Source organism: Myotis davidii, unplaced genomic scaffold (assembly GCF_000327345.1).
Source record: "Myotis davidii unplaced genomic scaffold, ASM32734v1 scaffold323, whole genome shotgun sequence".
Taxonomy (NCBI): Eukaryota; Metazoa; Chordata; class Mammalia; order Chiroptera; family Vespertilionidae; genus Myotis; species Myotis davidii.
Window position 1 is genome coordinate 5,360,070 of NW_006295491.1, and position 19,991 is coordinate 5,380,060.

Below are 19,991 nucleotides of genomic sequence, written 5' to 3' on the forward strand. Positions count from 1 at the left end.
TGCATGCATCTGTCCAATTTTCCCAACACCATTTATTGAACAGACCTTCTTGACGCTATTGTATGCTCTTGCCTCCTTTGTCAACTATTAATTGAGCATAATGGCTTGGGTCGATCTCTGAGTTCTCTGTTCTGTTCCATTGGTCTATGTGTCTGTTCTTGTGCCAATACCAGGCAGTTTTGAGAACAGTGACTTTGTAATATAGCTTGACATCTGGTATTGTGATCCCTCCAACTTTGTTCTTCTTTCTCGGGATTGCTATAGCTATTCAGGAATAAATTATTTTAAAAAACAGTAAAGCATCCATTCCACAAAACAAAGGATTTCCTTTAAGGAGAGAAATTTTACAGGTATTTTGCCTATCAGTGATAAGTCAAGTACGCTGAAAATAGCATTAATATTGGTTGTCAGTACAGATAAAATCTATGCACCCTCGGGATCATTAACAATTCCGTTACTTTTTAAATTCTGCTTTGATTTTGGCAAACAACAATACTTTTTTACTTTTTGTAGAATAATATAACCCAGATCATCTGAAAATGACTTCCTTTCCTGTGACTTTTATATATATACTAGAGGCCTGGTGCACAAAAATTTGTGCACTCTGGGTAGGAGGTCCCTCAGCCCAGCCTATGCCCTCTAGCAGTCTGGGACCCCTTGGAGGATGACCACTTGCTGGGTTAGGCCTGCTCCCCGGGGGATTGGGCCTAAGCTGGCAATCAGACATCCCTCTGGCAGCCCGGCAGCCCTTGGAGGAAGCCCACTTGCCAGCGGGGAGCAGACCTAAGCTGCAGTTGGACATCCTTAGCACTGCTGAGGAGGCAGGAGAGCCTCCCACCATCACCCCTGTGCTGGCAGCCATCAGCCTGGCTTGTGGCTGAGCAGAGCTCCCCCATGTGGGAGCACACTGACCACCAGAGGGCAGCTCCTGCATTGAGCGTCTGCCCCCTGGTGGTCAGTGTGTGTCCTAGTGACCAGTCATTCCCAGTTGCTCTGCTATTAGGGTCAGTTTGCATATTACCCTTTTATTATATAGGATAGAGGCCTGGTGCAAGGGTGGGAGCCGGCTGGTTTGCCCTGAAGGGGGTCCTGGATCAGGGTGCGGGTCCCCACTGGGGTGCCTGGCCAGCCTGGGGGAGGGGATGATGGGTGGTTGGAGCTGCCAGTTCTGGGCCAGGGGAAGGTTGTCTTTTCTTTCCTTTTCTTGTCTTGTCTTGTCTTTTCTTTACTTTGCTTTTTTTCTTTTGTCACCAAACTGAAGAACTAGTTGATAATAGTTTCAAAATAAAATTCTAATTACCAGAGCTAACAAGTAATATATATATTTTTTTATGTTGGGAAGATACTCAATTGAAATTATTAGATCCATGTTTAATATACTGTATTCCTGCAAATTCTAAGTCAGTCCCCATAGTTCATAGAAAGAATGACACTCTAAATTTATAGTCATGACTAATTAGAATCAAATGTAATGTTGCTAACCTAGGGGTATCGAGAGTAACTGCTGTCAGTGAAATGGACTGAGTATACTCTCTGGAAGGCAGGCTTGCCATATACTGCATGAGAATAGGGTGAGTCTAGTTGGATGATCTTACATATTTTATTCTCTAAACATATTTTTTATTGCTTTCAGAGAGGAAGGGGGAAAGGGATAAAGATAGAAACATCAATGATGAGAAAGAATCACTGACTGGCTACCTCCTGCATGCCCTCCACTGGGGACCAAGCCTGTAACCCAGGCATGTGCCTTGACTGGAATAGAACCCGGGACCCTTCAGTCTTCAGGCCAATGCTCTATCCACTGAGCCAAACCAGCCAGGGATCCTGTGACTTTTCAGAGCTTACAGGAAGTTTCTATCACTTCTTGGAAAATTTAAAAATTCCCTAAAGTAAGCTTTACAGACATAAGCCTCCCTTTGCACCTTTACACAAGAAAATGTGGCAAATCAAGTTTGTGAAATACTTTAATAATGAAGGAGCATCTAGAACACTACAGACTTAAGGGAGAATGTGTCACTGGCAGAGGCTACACAGCTTTCCAGGTGAGTGGCCTTGGGCAAGTAACAACCTATCTTACCCCAGGTTCCTAAGTTGCAAAATAGTATTTACTATAAAATAATAAGAGTAATTATAAAAGTAACTATCAAATAGGCTGTTGTATAAAAAAATTTTTTAAAAAATAACTTTTACCTGCTACTGCTACTACAACCAACACCATTATTGTTATTACTTCTAGTAAACTTATGAATTTGTTTTCATACATCTCAGAAAATGTTTACCAATACCTAAACGTATTTGTAGATTATCAGGTCAATTAAAATAAAATCTAAGATTTCTAATTTAAGATAAGAGTAATCTATTCATTGCACTTTTAAATTGAAGATATTTTATATGCACCTTCATTTAAACAAATTTATCATATAAAAATGGATATTAACATGCACACACAAAATAGTTGTGAGATGAGAATTCACTTTAAAGGATTCAACACTGAGCCCTCTTGCATAATAAACAGAGTTTACTTATATTTAAACTTTCATTAGATTAGTCACACACACACTTAATGAAAGCCAGAGAGCTCAGTGTTATTAATTCCATTCCATTCTATTCTAACTTTTCTTTCTAATATAAACTCTTTTGGGCATCCATTCATTAAACAGATGCCACAATCTCGCACCCTTCATTCTAAAGGTGGCCCTTCGACACCTTCCAAAGGTCAAATGCACATTGATGCACTAGCTTCCACCATGAAACCAACTCCCTCTCCACGCCTCTCCATTCTGTTCTCACTGTCATACACTAAACTGAGGAAGCCCATTCACTGAAAACTATACTTTCACCTTTAAATAAAGCTCTAGGAAACTGAAAACTTCAAAGTCAAAAATTTGAAGGTCTTTACAAACTTGCCTCTTTGTTCTCTGGACAAAGAAGCACTTTTTAAAACCTTTTTGTGCTGTGATTGTCAAGATAAATCAGACCTGCAGACACTCTAGTAGTCACTGCCAAAAGGCACCGAACCATCTCACAGCAAACAAAAAAACTGTTAACTGTGGTTACATGATATATCCTGTTTCTGGGTGTCTGACTGTTCATCAACAGGTTGCTTTGCATGGCATGCAAGCCTTCAGAGGATATCAATGAAGACATAGCAGTCAAAAAGATTTCAGAATTCACAGTGAATATTATTTAACCACCTCAATTCCCTAGACAATCAATGAAAATACTCCAAATAGGTCACTTACCTACTTTCAAAACCTTACTTAAGATAGTATCCAGCATGCCCAATAAAATGTACTAGGAAAATATTTCCAGAGACTAGCACACAATTTTAGAAGAATATAACTTCTTTGGACACCTTTTCAGGATGTTTACAGGATTTATCAATTGATTTTAAAATTAAACCAGGAATATATAAAATTAGAAAGAATAAAACTGCTCTAAGTTCAATTTTCTTTAACCACCTCAATAAACACATTTGTATAAAATAGTACTTTCAAAATTACTTTTGTTTTAGCAAAGCTATAAATTTTTCCATAGATTAATTATCTCTATTTTTCTCACATGTAAAGATTCTGCCATTTCCTTGAGGTTTATCACTATGCAATTTTAAAATAAATAACAAAATTTCAAATACTCCACTATATTTTCCAATTCAAGTTATATCGTTAACTGTGCATCGAGAAAGTCAAGCCTATAAAGTTTTCTAACAGAGAATAAGTATAGATTGGGAAAGCCAATATATTGATTTCCATATCTTACATAGAGTAAAGCTTTCATGTAAGTCTCAAACTCATTCTTATCAAAAGAAAGCACTGTTATCCCAAAAAGAAAAAAATTATAAACAATGATCATCAGAACACACACACACACACACACACACACATTTCTTTGTTTTAAAGGAAAAAGAATGGTTCAGTGGTTCAGCATCAACCCATGCCACAAGAGGCATTTGGTTTGATTCCTGGTCAGGGCACATACCCAGGTTTCAGGCACAATCCTCAGTAGTGGGCTTGCAGAAGGCAGTGAATTGATATTTCTCTCTCATCCATGTTTCTATCTCTCTCTCCCTCTTCCTTCCTCTCTAAAATCAATAAAAACATTTTTTAAAGGAAAAAGAATGTAAAATTACTCAATCTACTCTGTTGGATGAATTAAGTTTTTTTCAGCAATACTTTATTTCTCCAAAGATCAGTTTTTTTCAGCAATACTTTATTTCTCCAAAACTAAACAGGAGCACTGTTAGTGTCAGGAATTTAAATTAAGCCAGCAAATCACTATTTATTTACTTAGGTATTTTCTTGGCCTACAACAAGTTAAAATGTTATAAATATTTACTATTTTAATCTAAGCTTTTTCCACAATGATCAATAAAGTGTCACGGTCACTCCATACTTCAGAGGTTAAATACTATAAAGCGCACACACTAGCCAACACCTATCAACAACCTTGACCTTGTATCCAGGCAAGCCACACAGATCACAGTCTTCATTTCCACCCTCCCATCTCTCCCACCCTTCTCTATTCTGGTTAAAATTAATCAACTAAGCAATGGGAAAAAATAGAAGGCACACTTATTTTCACTTGCTATCTTCTTTTCCATAGTGGACATCATCTTTTTAATGTTCTCCACATCTCTTTGTTATGAGCCTTGATATTCTGTTGAAGCAGATCACCACCTGCTTCTTCACCCCAGTGGTTGGTGCATCACCAGGCTGGCTGAAGTACACCATCTGCCATGTCTCAGTGGTCTAGGCTGGCAAGTGACCCGGGACTGATCGAGCATTTAGTGAGGGCAACCAAATGTCCAGGTTTACTTGGGACAATCCCAGTTTATGCCTGTTGTCCTGGCATAATTTTATTCTGAAAAGTATCCTGATTTAGACTATATGATCTCCCTATCTCTAAAGCAGGATTTCTCAACTTCAACACAATTAACACATTGAGCTGAATCATTCTTTGTTGTAGAGAGGCTGTCCTGAGCACTGTAGGATGTTTAGCACACAACATCTACCCACGAGATGCCAGTAGCACCTCCCAATTATGACAAACCAGAATGTCTTCAAGGTGTCAAAATCATCTATTTGAGAACCAAAGCTCTAAGAAAAAGGAGGCGCTCTTCTCTAGAATTCTCAGAACAAAAAAGTCATAAACCTTAAGCTATCGCCATCATGGGAAGAGTGCTATTCTGAGGGTCAAACCAATGGGAGGGAAATGCCAAAAAAGACCTACTGACACTGTCTGAACCCTTGGGTTCAGGTGCATGTAAAGCAAGCCCTCTCTTGTATTTCACTCATTGGAGCGAAAAATTCCTTCTTTTGCTTCAATTAGTTTTCATTGGGTTTCTCTCACTTGTAACTGAAGGAAATGAATGAGTATATATAGTTTGTTTTAGGCCAAAAATTTGACCAAGAAAAAAAAAAAAAAAAAGGTGTTCAAGTTAATTTTTAACCCTGTCCTATGCTTTTCACAAAAATGGGCCATCAACTCTAGCTCCAGGGTCAAAAGCAATGAACTCCTCCACTGCAGTCCCAGAATCCCTCCCTTTGAAGAACCTGAAAACCTCCACATTGCACCTCCAGGAAGGCACACTGCGTGCCTGCAGTCAGTGCATCCAAATGGAAAGGGAAGAGAAGGGGCATCTACATACCACTGCACTTGTAAAGTTACATCTTTCTTTCTTTTTTAATATATTTTATTGACTTTTTACAGAGAGGAAGGGAGAGGGATAGAGAGCTAGAAACATCTATGAGAGAGAAACACTGATCAGCCGCCTCCTGCACAATCCCTACTGGGTATGTGCCCGAAACCAAGGTACCTGCCCTTGACCAGAATTGAACCCGGGACCCTTGAGTCCACAGGCCGATGCTCTATCCACTGAGCCAAACCAGTTAGGGCTAGAGTTACATCTTTCTTAAGAATTTCTTTCCTCTAGCAATCACTACTTAAACTAGTTAGAACCTATTCAGTTAGCTAAAAAGGGGAAGAAAAGCTCTTTCTAGATCACAGAATATTATTGCATTTTTAACTCTTCTAGGTTCCATTCCCTCTTCTCTCAGACAAAAAGGCAGAAATTTTGAAGTCCTAGAATCTTCCCAGATGTTGCCAGAAGCATTTTCTTCTCTATGGAATACAAAGAGAACCAGCACTATTCCACAGAGATAAGACACAAAAATCAGCAGTGTCTTTCAGTGAAAATGAAAAAAAAACACCATGTTTTTGTTTAACACATTTTTTAAAACAAAGAATAAGGAATATTTAAATGAAGTACTCAACTTTAAGTGCCAGCAGAATCAAGTCTGAAATAAAAGTATTTCTTGGTGCTTTGAGGGTTTGTTTATCCAGACATTTTACTCCATTTTTTCCCCTTCTCTCATTACTTCTTCTTAATAGTTTAACATCTATATTCCATCCCATGCAGTTCAAACTGACTATGATACAACTCTTCCAAGTCACATATTCACTAACCAGGTAAAAAATGTGTTGGGGGAGAAATTAAAACAATTAATTACTGAAAACTATCTGGCCACTAAAAATCATCAGTTAATCATTGGCTCAATGTCCTGAAACAAATCTGCAAATCTTCCTGAGTATACACCCATCATTTCCACCCCTTCTGTTATTTAAATAGATGAAGGGGGTTTTCCCCCATCCCCTGGAATCTGAATCGCATCTTCTTCTCTATTCAGAACCACTTTCTACTTTGGAATATTCCCTGAATTGTCACTCTCCTCTCTACTGGATACTTGCTTCTGCTTGTTCAACTCCCACCCATTAACCAATGACTTGGGAGATCTAGCTGTACCAGAGGCTCATGTCTTTTCCTTGCACTGTCTTCTCAACCCTCTGCCACTGGGATCCCCTCCCTGCTGTGCCATAAACTACTCTCCCAGCTATTACCAAGGACACTGTCTAGCTAATGCAATGTCACCTGGACTCATCATACTTGACCTCTGTAGCATGACCTTGTCTGTTTCCTCCTACTTCCAAACATTCTTTCTTCTTGGCTTGCAACCCTCTCCCCGGATTCCACCTCTCTGTCAATGGCTACTGCTCTCAAACATCCTTCTCAAGTTCTTCTACATTCTCCTTAAAAGCTGGTGTTCCTCAGGACTCGCCCTGAGCCACCCTGCCTTCTCCTACATTCTCTCTCTGGGCAGGTTTGCCATCCAGTTACATGGTGTCAGTTCCTACTTATATGCTGTGTCCCAGGAATCTTCTCATTTCTCCAGCTCTGTTCCCTGTTCCTGACACACTCCTAAAACAAACACGCTACTGAATATGTCCACTGGCTATCTCAAAAGCACCTCATTCTCAACATATTCAAAACCAAAAATGTATCCTCTCTCCCAGAAAACCTATTCTTCTGGCTGGACTACCTCAGTCGACACTCAGCAGCCTGAGACAGGGATTGAAGAATCATCTAAGCCCCCATACCCAACCACCTGCCAGAGCCTGCAGCCCCTCAATCCTGACTCCTCAAGAACCTGCCTCTCCTGCCACCAAAGTCTGGCCTAGGTGACTGACCTCCAGTCCTGCTTTCCTCAAATCCATTCTCACAACTGCAGCTTGAGGAAACTTTTCTAAAATATCATTCAAATGATGCCAATCTCCTGCTCAAAATGTTTCAATCGCTTCCTGCTGTCCTCAGAATGAAGTCTGAAGTCTTTAACCTGCTTCCACAGGCCCTTCCCAGCGCTGCCCCCACCCCCTCTGAAGCAGGGTCCTTCCTGCTCTGCACTGGCTCCCTGCCCGACTCCCCAGCCCACCTGAGCTGTTCTTCCAGCCACAGCTCATGCTCCCTCTGGCCTCCTGGCCCCATGTCACTGTGCTTGGAGAATTCTTCTGTACCCTCAGCATGAAACGCTCCTAAGACTTCCTTTTGGTTTCAGCTTAGAAGTTACTACTTCCTTGAAGTCTTCTTTGAACCCCTAATGTAGTGAGTCCTGTTAACTATGGCCAACATCCCACTCTTAACTCCACAATGTGAACATCATTTACTTGTTCAACGGACCTTCTGTCCAATTCAAATTCTAACTTCTGCCAAGATACAGGATCTCATTGCACTGTTAAACCTCTAGCAACTAGTCCACAATAGGTGGAATTCAACGACCTGGCAATGACACATCTCCCCCATCGTTATAAATGGCATTACTATACTGATGACAGAACAGATTTTTAACTTTGTTTCTACACTTCTCAAACACATATAGGGTTCACACTAATTTCCAAGTGCTCTCCAAATAATTAACAGTTTAATGCTAACCAACATTTAGGGAGATAAAATTAGTACCCACATTTTACAGAAGAGGAAATCAAGGCACAGAGAAATTAAGTAAGTTACCCAAGGTCACATAGTATGTACATTTGACTTCAAAGGCCAGGGTCTTTAACATCTTTGCTGTGTTCCCTTTGACCTGCACTTCACAAAAGAAAAACAATACTGTGTGTCAGAATGGCAGAAGTACTATCAGCCAGTTCTCAAATAAAAGTAATGGCATGTCAGTAAAACTCCACCCGCTTATACTTTTTTTGGCTTTGTCCCCATCAAGCAAAGACCTTCAGTAATATGCTGGACTACAACACGCTATTACAGATGTTTTATCCTATTTAATAAATGAGAGGCCTATATTCAGCCCTGTGCTTCAAAATACTGTTAGCTCAAAAGAGAAAAAGAATGTGTTCACAGACTATTTCTACTGTCACTAGTAGTAGAGCTGTAACTGTGTTCCAGTTCAACAAAGGAAGTCAGAAAAGCATTCAAACGAAGAAGAAAGAAGCAGCTCCTCCCGCTCCGCCTCCCGTTCCTCCCATGGGCCAAGCATAGTTCTAAGATCTTTGAATATGTAGCATGAAGAATAAATAACACCACCCCATGCGGTATCTTACTATTTCCATTTTACTAATAAAGGCACTGAGGGTTTAAGCAACTTACTCAAGGTCTACTACTGCTATTAAGTAGCAGAGCCAACTTTATAGTCAGAGATAAAGACATCCGTTTGTGTTTTTAGAGTATGAAGCATCCTGTATTCAGACCTGAGGTGACAGTACTCTGGCCAAACTGACTTCCTCAGCCACACGCCTCACCATAACTCACGGCTGGATGGTGCTGGAAGGCAGACAGTACCCGTGGGTGAACAAGTCAACAAGGAAGGAGAAATCACACTCAGCATTGAAATATTAAGTGGCACAGAATTAACATCTTCCTCAGGAAACATGGGGAGGAAACTCAAGTTCAACCTGGGAAGCAGGCCTAGCAGTGGTAAGCAATGCAGATGTCATTCCCATGGACCGTGAAGCTTAGGAAGATGTCTGCCCTAAGAATGTTAAGCATCAGGAGTTTTTTCAATGTGCTTGTCTGTTTGTTTAAAGAGGAGGATGTCAAGGCCCTCTCATTACAAAAGCATCCCCTTGGCTAGTCTATAAATTATGCTCCTATATTCGGATAATCAAGTAAAGCAGGCTGTGGTTCCTGTTTGCTTTGAGGCCTATCGCTAAATGCCGACCAATCCCTGCCTAAAAATCACGTTCATCTGACCTAACTAGACTGACAGTGCTTAATGCGCAGTTTGTTTATGAATACAAACATCTTTTTTCTCTACCTACTATTATTGGAAGACTAGTTTCAATAAAGCAAAAAGGCTTTTTAAAGATTTTTTTTGTTCTAGAGTCAGACCAATTATTTCTTACAGTCCTGAAATTTACCCTCACTTGCCCTGATGATCAATGCTAAGCTTATAACTCAAAATATAAAGAAGAAATTTTCCTAAATGTCTTCAAAATTCAGATTGTTGTCAAAGCTAGTGTTTGAAATTTTATAAAATTAATTACAATAAGGCTTTCATACTGAGTAAATTCTCCATATATATTGTTTCACAATAAAAAAAACATGAAATATAAGGTACATCATTGAACTCACGTTATTTACAGAACATCAATCAACAAAATCTTTTTAAATGCCACTTGTAGGAAAAAAGAGTTTTACCTAAATTAAACAGAGCCACATGCAGCCACATGGATAAATCACACAATTATGATGTTGAGGGGAAAAAGAAGTTGCAGAACACATAGCATGAAACCACCATATAAAGTCTTAAAACATAACACATACTATTCTTTAGGAATGTGTTCAGATGAATTAAAATGCCTGAGAACAGTAAACATCAGATTTGAGGTAGTTGTTATTGGAGAAGTTTTTATTTCTTAAATTGAGAGGCAAATACAGAGATGTTTATAATGAGTTTCTTAATATCTTTTCATATAACTAAAATATCTCATAAACTTTTAAAGGAAAAAAGCCTAATACTAAAGTATGAGAACAAAATTAAAATATACTAAGGTGTAAGATGCATACTGAGGAGGAAAAGAGGGTCTAAAGAAGGGCAGAGGTGGATGTAAGAGAGAGACTGAGGGGAAGGAAGTTTTTTGTTGTTGTTTTTTTAAGTGAGCAGTTCGAAACCAACCCAGTCTCTGATGTCTATACTATACAAGTTAGCCATCCGTTTTATTTACAATAATCATCTCAGGGTGCTTTAAAATTCGTATTTTAAATCATGGTCATTGTGCTGAGCTTATTATAAGAACAGTCTCCTAACTAGATCATGAAATGTACACACATTCCTGATAACCAGGATTTATCATCATAACTTCCCCTAACAGAAGACCGCAGTTATACCCCTTTATGGAGACAACTTATAATTGTGGTTAATGGTTTTGGAGTCAGACAAATGTGGGTTCACATTCCAGCTCCACCACTGACAAATTCAGTGATCTGGACAAGCTATTAACATTTCTAATTTCTATATCTTAATCTCCAAAATGGGGTAAATAATAACATATTTCACTAAGTCTTCATGCTAGATAATATAATGCCTGCCCTGAATTTAACACAAAGTAAAGCAAATAGTAAATGCTTAGTAAAAGTTAGCTACTGTTATTACAATTATTTAAATTAAATACACCTTAAATAATATAAAACCCTCTTCAGATGCAGTTTGGAATCACCTATTTGTCTCTGGAATGGAATTTCACTGACAGGAAACTAGTAAAACATCCAAGACACCCTTAATCAGATTTATAATCTAGAAATGTCTAAACACTCTTCTACAAATTCTGAGATAAAGCCAACTTTTCTTTAAACAAGACGTATAAAGTCAAAGGCAATTCTAGACAACACAGAATCTCAAACAAATTTTTCAAAGTTATGTTTCTAACATCAAACTGAAACAGTAACGAAAGACACCATATATTATTAACTGTGGTCAAATGTAAACAGTTTATTTAATCCTGCCACATGCAGTCAGCAATCTCTTAAAGCATGATTTATAGCAACTTGCAGACTACACAATATTTTTTATTTTTCATTATTTTTGCCTCTCTTTTGATGCCAAAATACAAAAAAAAACAAAAACAAAATCATACGGTGATATGAGGCTATTGGAGTCACAGAGGTTCAAATTTTTAGGAAATTTGTCCCGGGGACTTTAATGATTCTTTTGTAGAGAACAGGATTACCTAATAGCTCTTCAGAATAACCACCCTTCTTACCGATGTCTCTGGGTGCCTTCTTTTTCTCATTGTGAATTTCCCATAGCAAGCACAAGCACTGTCCATTAATTTGTTCGGGTTTCCTGCATGTTAAACACTAAAGTTAATACCCTCCAAAAGTATCACTGTAATGGTTAAGCCTCCGAAGGCTCCAGTCATCTGAAGATCTTGAGCAGATCCATCTTGATCATCTCCACTCTTTCTCATCATCCCCTGGAAGAGAGGAGATGACCAAGTTCCTGCTGCTAATTGGGTGAGTCTCTGCTGCAGGCAGCCCATTAGATTGACAACAGCCTTAGTGACACCTTCTATTTCATCTTCAAATCTTTGTGAATCAGAAATTATTTCTGGGAACTATTTTTCCCAAAATGCCACTTAGCTCTGGTCTGTCAACTTAACCTTCAAGATTTTCCAGCATCCTGAACTACATTCAAACCTTGGAAGCCTTTCCATAGTTTGACAACTTTGTCTATCTTCTTGGTCACTGGTAAGGATGATTTGGACAAATATACTCTCAGGGTAAATAAGCACTAAAAGGTTAAATACTAGTCTCTGGGCCACAGCAGTGATTTCTCAAGCAAGAAAGGAGTCTTGATATTAAAACACATACAACAATTTAGAGATAATGCATCACAATGGTCAACATTTGAGTACTTATTCTAAATACTTTACATATATTAACTCATTTAACCCTTTATGGTAGAAAGAATTATAATCTCTGTTTTACAGATGACAACATCGATACTGAAAAGCTAAACACCCTGACCACAGTTCCATTGTTAATGAGTGGTTGAGCTATGCTATGGACCCAGACACACTAATACCTCAGTCTATGATCTTAATCTTCTATATCATTCTGTCTCATCAGCTTTTTTAAAGATTAAACATGCCCTGGCCGGTATATGGTTAAGTGGTTGGAGTGTCGGCCCTTGGACAAAAGGGTCGGGTTCCATTGCCAGCCAAGGGCGGGTACCTGGATTGCAGGTTACATCCCGGCCCTGGTCAGGGAGCATGTGGGAGGCAACCAATCCATGTGTCTCTTTCACATCACTGTTTTTTTTCCTCTCCTCTCTCTCTCCCCCCCCCCCCCCGCCCCCTTCCCACTCTCTCTTTAAAAAATGGCTCCATTGGTTGGTCACTGTCCTGTGCATGGAAAGGTTGCTGGTGCAATTCCCAGCCAGAGCTCATGCGGGGATTTCAGGCTCGATCCCCAGTAGCGGCATGCAGGAAGCAGCTAATCAATGTTTCACTCTCACAGCAATGTGTCTCGCTCGCTCTCTCTCCCTTCCTCTCTGACATCACCAAACATATATATCTATTTTTTAAATGGCTCCATTGGTTGGTCACTGTCCTGTGCATGGAAAGGTTGCTGGTTCAATTCCCAGCCAGAGCTCATGCTGGGATTTCAGGCTCGATCCCCAGTAGCGGCATGCAGGAAGCAGCTAATCAATGTTTCACTCTCACATCAATGTGTCTCGCTCGCTCTCTCTCCCTTCCTCTCTCTCTAAAAATCAATAAAAATACTTATTTTTTTAAAAGGGAAAAAAAGATTAAACACAAAAATATCCTCCTCTTCTGAAAGTCAACGATGCTCTCTCATCTCCCTCACACACCACACAAAAGAAACTAAGCAAAAAAAAAGGTGGTGGGCCGTAACCGGTTTGGCTCAGTGGATAGAGTGTCAGCCTGCGGACTGAAGGGTCCCAGGTTCGATTCCAGTCAAGGGCATGTACCTTGGTTGCGGGCACATCCCCAGTGGGAGGTGTGCAGGAGGCGGCTGATCAATGTTTCTCTCATCGATGTTTCTAACTCTCTATCCCTCTCTCTTCCTCTCTGTAATAAATCAATAAAATATATTAAAATAAAAAGAAGGTGGTGGAAGAAACTCGAGCAGTTGAGAGGAAAGGGAAAAGGCAATGTATCAGAGAGACCCAGAGGACATCAGCTAACTGACCAGTAAACTGACCAGTAAAAAAATCTAAAAAAGCATGGCCCCAGCTACTGGAGGGCTCTAAATGAGAACTACTCTAACTGGAATCAGGGACCACCTGCGTGTATCAAGTAAAGCCTGCCTGGGTCCACCACCCAGCCTCAGTTTGATGGCAATTATTTTTACAGCAAGTCTACATTCATGTACAAGACCGGCCCCCTGTAGAAAAACCCCAACGGAGAGTCTCAGACTTATCCCAGGTGATGGATGCCCTGAAGTGTGGAGGGAAGGTGGTGGTGGGAAAGAGGGGGGTGTCCGTGTGATTTCTTGGGGCAAAAAATATATATGAATATCCTTTCCCATTTAGAGAAAAATTATATATTTAAATAGCACTTTATTTCTATACCTCTCTAAATTCTACTTAATAGGAGCAGCAGTGCAAAATTTCCAATTATACCACTCCATCAAAATTAGGGTGCTAAACAATTTACAATAGCTAAGATTTGGAAACAGCCTAAGTGCCCATCAGCAGATAAATGGATTAAAAACATGTGGTACCTCTACACAACGGAATAGTACACTGCTGTAAAAAAAGGAATTCTAATCATCTGCAACAGCATGAGTGGACCTGAAGAACATTATGCTAAGCAAAATAAGCCAGTTGGGGAAATATAAATATCACATGATCTCACTCATTTGTGGAATATAATGAACAACATTAACTGATGAACAAAAATAGATCCAGAGTCATGGAAGCATCAAACAGACTGTCAAACCTCAGAGGGAAGGCAGGGGAGGGTGGGGGTAAAAGATCAACAAAAATCAGACTCAGTTACCTCTCTGCTCCACAGTCCTTGCTCTGGCTTCACTCACAGTTCCAGGATGGTGGCAGAGGCTCTACACAACACAACCAGACACCACAGAAAAGTGAAGAGCCCTTTTTATGAGACCCCTCACACAAAAGGAAATCTTTCCTGGTCTCCAGCAGACTTTCCACCATGTCTCACTGGCCACAACCGAGCTACTTCCTCGCCTTCAAACCAGTTACTGGCCTAGAAAGTAGGTTTACCACAACTGAGTTAGAGTTCAGTGATTTTCAACCTCGACTGCACGTCTTTTTTACAGCTTCCCACGTGATTCTAAAGGTCAGCCATGATTGAGAACCACTGAGTTAGACTAATCAGAATGAGCCCTAATCACTTTCCCCTGAGTCATTTGGGGAACGGTATAGACCCCTGCACAAAATTTGGATTGTCGGAGAGAGAAATAATGTTGGCTGGGCAAACAACAGAATCTACACAACCACTTAACATCTGTGTTTTCAATGCACTTTCACACCATTTTCGTCAATCCTTAAGGCTTTCTGCAGCAGTCCCATTTTACAAATGAGGAAACTGAGTTTACGAAGTGAAATTCTTTTAAGTCTTCCAAATTTCCCTATGTTTCGATGCAACAGCACCTTAAGAAATTTCTCCAAAAGGAATCAGCATATGAACCATTTCTCGGAAACAATAAACAGAAAAACAGCAAAAGGGAATTTTTATGTTGTCCTGAGGAAAACAGGGTCAAAATCATTAAAATAGCAAAGCCTAAAAGAAGTACTAAAACCAAGACTTGGAAGACTTAAATTCTAGTCCTGGCTGCCACTAACATTCTTCCCATATCTGTGATAAGAGCAGACTCACATATGAGGGCCCCTCCAGCTTTTCTCCCTCCCCTCCGTGTTCTCTCTCTCTCTCTCTCTCTCTCTCTCTCTCTCTCTCTCTCTCTCTCTCTCTCTCTCTCTCTCTCTCTCTCTCTCTCTCTCTCTCTCTCTCTCTCTCTCTCTCTCTCTCTCTCTCTCTCTCACACACACACACACAGCCCTAGACAATCTACGTTTACTAAAGAGCATTTTATATACCCATGTAAGTGCTTAATAACTGTAAGAATTATTTGTTTTAAAAATATGTATTTTGGGCCCTGGCCAGTAGGCTCAGTTGTTTGGAAAGTCATCCCATGCACTGAAGAGGTTCCAGTTAGAGTTCCAGTTAGGGCACATACTCAGGATGCGGGTTCCAATCCTGGTCAGGGCGAGTACGAGAGGCAACCAATCCATCGATGTTTCTATCTCCCATAGATTTTCTTTTCCTCTTTCCTTCTCTCTCTCCTCTCTCTCTCTCTCTCTCTCTCTCTCTCTCCCCCTCTCTTTCTCTCACACACACACATCAATAAATATATCATCAGGTGAGACTAAAAATTAAATAATAAAAATATGTATTTCCCTCCAGCATAAAATATATCCTCTCAAGAATGCCTAACATAAAATTTATGAAAAAAGCATATACGGCTTATGGCTGTTTCTGGAAAATATGCCACACATTTCTACAGATCATAAGTCTCTAAACTACACAGTTTAAACTGTATTGAAAGAGGACACAGGACGGAACAGGAAAGGAAAGGGGGAAAAAAAGGAAAGGAGTAGGGTGAAAAAATAAAATACTAAAAACCGTTTAAACAAAGACTCCACTGAATTGAGTGAATGATCTCCATCTACAACTTAAGTCAAGGATCCTAGACTCTTGTCTCTGGAGCTCCTTCCTACCCTCACTGCTATCTCCATCCCACACAGATGTCACATACCATCTCCCAGCCATCTCTTTCCCACTATGTCCAGCTTCTGCTGAAAAATTTTCAGCCATTCTCCACAGGATATAAAGTCCCCATTCCCAACCTCACTTTCATGGACCTCCATAATCTGAAACTGACCTTTCCATTCATCCCATTCTACCACCCAAAATGAAATCTCTATTCCAGCCAAACCGGTCTCCTCATCGTCCTCAGACACTGTTGGTATTCTGGTTTCTTCTCGGCTGTTTTCAATCTGACAAAGTGCTATTCCTTACTTAAAACACCAATGAGTTCCCAAAGTCCCAGCAAACCTTCTCTACTCTAAACCTACAACCAACTCTTGTTCCTGGCAAAGTCAGAATACTGACTTGTCACTGAATTGTTAACTTTTACCATGTATGTCTGCGTATCTTTTGTTTCTTCAAGAACTTAGCACAATACAGAGAGGACATGTCCCCTAGATTGAACTTTATTCAACTCAAGGACAATGAACTCAATTACCTCTCTTTTATCTCAACTCCAATATTTGTAGGTGCTAAGTATTTTCTGATTGCTACATAACTGAACTCAGCAGTAAGCCTTCAGGTCCCACAGAACCCGCTCCAATATCTTTACACATTTGTGGAATATTCAAAGCATCAAGACATCACAATTACATAAACCTAACAAGTATTTAGTGCCTGCAGGAGGCATCTTACAGGGCAATTAAAAACAGAAATCACTAAACACGCAATTCTAAAAATGCACAAAATAATCCCTGTTTGCAAAAACAATGCAAACACCTTAAAATATAAGCAGTCTGCCCGAGTTGATCGTTAATTCTTGCTGTAGCTCTTCCCTCTCCCTCATGTCCTTCTTGGACTTCTTGACTCTCAGATGTTATGGAAAGGCACAACTAGTTGGGCAAATGATTGACCTAGGCTGCAATTTCAAATGAATTAATCAAGCAATTTCCAAACACTGCAGAACCTTACTAATGTCTCTTAGAAGTAGGACAAGAGAAACTGGACACAAAAGAATTAAAGTGACCTGCCCAATTGTCATGTAGCCAGGCCCCAACAGTGAAGGCGAATTAACTCAGATGTCCTAACTTAAGTCGAGTGCTCTTAATCTTCTATAGCAGTGGTTCTCAACCTTGGCTGCACATTAGAATCGCCTGGGAATCTTTTTAAAATCCTGATTTCTGGGCCTCATCCTCCGGAAATTCTGTTTCTTTGTTACTAATGTTGTGGCCCCACCGCATAACAAAGAAACAGAATTTCCGGAGGATGTGGCCCAGAAATCAGGATTTTAAAAAGATTCCCAGGTGATTCTAAATGTGCACCCATGGTTGAGAACCACTGTTCTATAGGAACTAGAAGTTTAAGGAGCAAGCTGGGTAAAGGCAGTGTCTTCCTAACTTGACAAAAGCTTGTAAGCGAAAGCTGTGCTCTTAACATCTTCTGGGAAAGAATTTAAGTTAATTAAACATGGTAAGAAAAAGGTTACTTTCTGGTTGCTCTCTTAAGCATAAACTATGTTTCCTATGGTAAAGGACGAGAATCAAAACGAATACAATACCAATTCACAAATTCACCGAAGTCTATATTCTGGGGAGGAAGGCTAACAGCTGCCCTCCCCCCACTTCCCAGATGCACTAGCTGCTGCTGGAACATACCAGGCATGTGTCCTGCTTGGCAGAAGAGCTAAGATGCAGTCACATAAATAGCTTTCTACCAGTGGCCAAACTGGCTTTGCCATCTGTCCCTCTGCACACCAAAGCCTCTCTCCTCAGCCCCCGAGCTCCTGAGGGAGCTGCTACAGCCAGTAAGGGAAGGTACACACCCCCAGCCAGGGACTCTGGTTAACACCAGGCTTCACGATCACTGTGTGCCCTTCTCCTGGCCTCTGCCTTTCTACACTCACTCCTACATATTTTCAGTCCCTCCCTACTTCCCACCCATACCCAATGCCATGGATACCGGAGAGCCATCAACCAAATAAGACCACTTAGTCACATCTCCCAAACAAAGTGATTCCCAATCCTCATTTTGCAACATCTAAGAACCAAAAGGGAACTTGGACATTATCCAAAGCAGCTTCCAAAATTACAAGGATGGCTCACTAAATTCTTCTCATTAAACCTTATTCCAACTTATTCATTAAATGGATATTTACTGTTCAGGCACTGTGCTGGGTTTAATCTTCCTTAATGAGGAGGAGAGGAGACAGTGACAAGGGGTATTTTTCCTAGAGGTGGTGGCTATAAACATACAAGGGTCAAACTGCTAAGGCTAGAAATCTCTGAATTGAGAAGCCAGGGAAGAGATAAAGACCCTAGCACAGATTTGCAAGACTGGATAACTGCCCCCACCTGTCTGCTGTATGAGCAGGTGTTTTTAAGACAGAACAAGGAGCACTAGAGACATCCTCAGAACAGGCTATGAGTTACAGGTGTAGTCAGTCTGCCCAGCTTCTCACTGTAGTTCAGTGGTTCTCAACCTTCTGGCCCTTTAAATACAGTTCCTCATGTTGTGACTCAACCATAAAATTATTTTCGTTGCTACTTCATAAATGTAACGTTGCTACTGTTATGAATCGTAATGTAAATATCTGATATGCAGGATGGTCTTAGGCGACCCCTGTGAAAGGGTCGTTTGACCACCAAAGGGGTCGCGACCCACAGGTTGAGAACCTCTGCTAATACCTCCCCATTTACCTCCGCATTACCAACTCAGTATTCCAAAATGAATTTCGGCCCACCTTCCTCCTAGAAAGCCTATTCTCAGATACTCAGACAGATATAAATACACATACACACAACTTCTTCTGTGGCCACTTCAAGTCTTCCAAGATAGAAAAAAGCCCCGCTAGTGTGGCTCTGTGGTTGAGCGAGAACCCATGAACCAGGAGGTCATGGTTGGATTCCCAGTCAGGGCACATGCCTGGTTGTGGGTCTGATTCCCAGTAGGAGGCGTGCAGGAGGCAGCCCATCGATGATTCTCATCATTGATGTTTTTATCTCTCCCTCTCCCTTCCTCTCTCTGAAATCAAGCTATATATATGTATTTAAAAGACAGAGAGGAACCAGGGAGGAAAGCATCCAGCTTGACCGAGGTGGAAATCCCTATTTGCAAGCAGCGCTCCCTGGGATCAGAGGGCAGGCTGGCTGGCTGCTCACCCTTACAAGCCCATCAGTGCCCCTCTCCTCAGCGCAGGAGGGAAGGAATGTGCGGAAAGCAGCACAACGCCAGGTGGACTTTCTGGTTTAGCCCAGGGAAGGACCCGAGTCTGTTCGGGAAGATCAGAAATTAACAAAAGAAGGGTGCAATTCAACACCCACCAGGTTTTCAAAGAACCCTTAGGGAAGTTCTTCTGAAAGATCACAAGACAAAACTAGTAAAACTGATGGCTTCTGTTTTGTAGGAGACGGTGAGCAGCTTTAGGGTGCATTGAAAATTTCTCTTGGGCAGTCCTGCGGGGAACGCAGACACCGAGCGACGCCCGTCTGGGGCAGGCGGGCTCCCGGACGAGTCTCTCACGCATGGCTCCTGGCCCTGGCTACCGAAGAGGGGTAGGAGCGGGTAAGGGAACTTGCGACCAGCTGCCGGGAAGCCGAGGAGAAGACCCCAGGCCCTCCCGGTCCGACTGAACCTCCAGTTCCTCCGGTCACTGGCCTGGGGCAGGGGACTGGCCGTCTCCCCCGGGGAGAGGCTCCTCCCGGCCCCGCCGCGCCGCAGCCCACGGGCGCCCAGGTCCCCGCTTACTTTTGGTCGCCGCGATGAGGTTCTTCCCGTCCTTGATGAGCTCTTTGATGAACTTGTTGGTCCTCTCGAGCTCCACTTCGTGGGCGCGGATCCTCTCCCGGAACCACGGACTGTCGAGGTAGCAGTCGCTGAATTCCAGGGGCTGCAGCCCCATGACTGCA

General features: G+C 41.3%; 1 protein-coding gene across 1 annotated transcript in view; it reads right to left on the reverse strand.

Annotated features, from left to right (window-relative positions):
- Nucleotides 1–19,985, reverse strand: part of ARHGAP10 (Rho GTPase activating protein 10) — a 253,405-nt gene extending 233,420 nt beyond the window's left edge. The window contains exon 1 of the mRNA XM_006770153.2: nt 19,831–19,985. Coding sequence (XP_006770216.1) covers nt 19,831–19,984 — 154 coding nt within the window. The 5' untranslated portion in view covers nt 19,985. The remainder of the gene's footprint in view (nt 1–19,830) is intronic.
- Nucleotides 19,986–19,991: the final 6 nt, after the last annotated feature.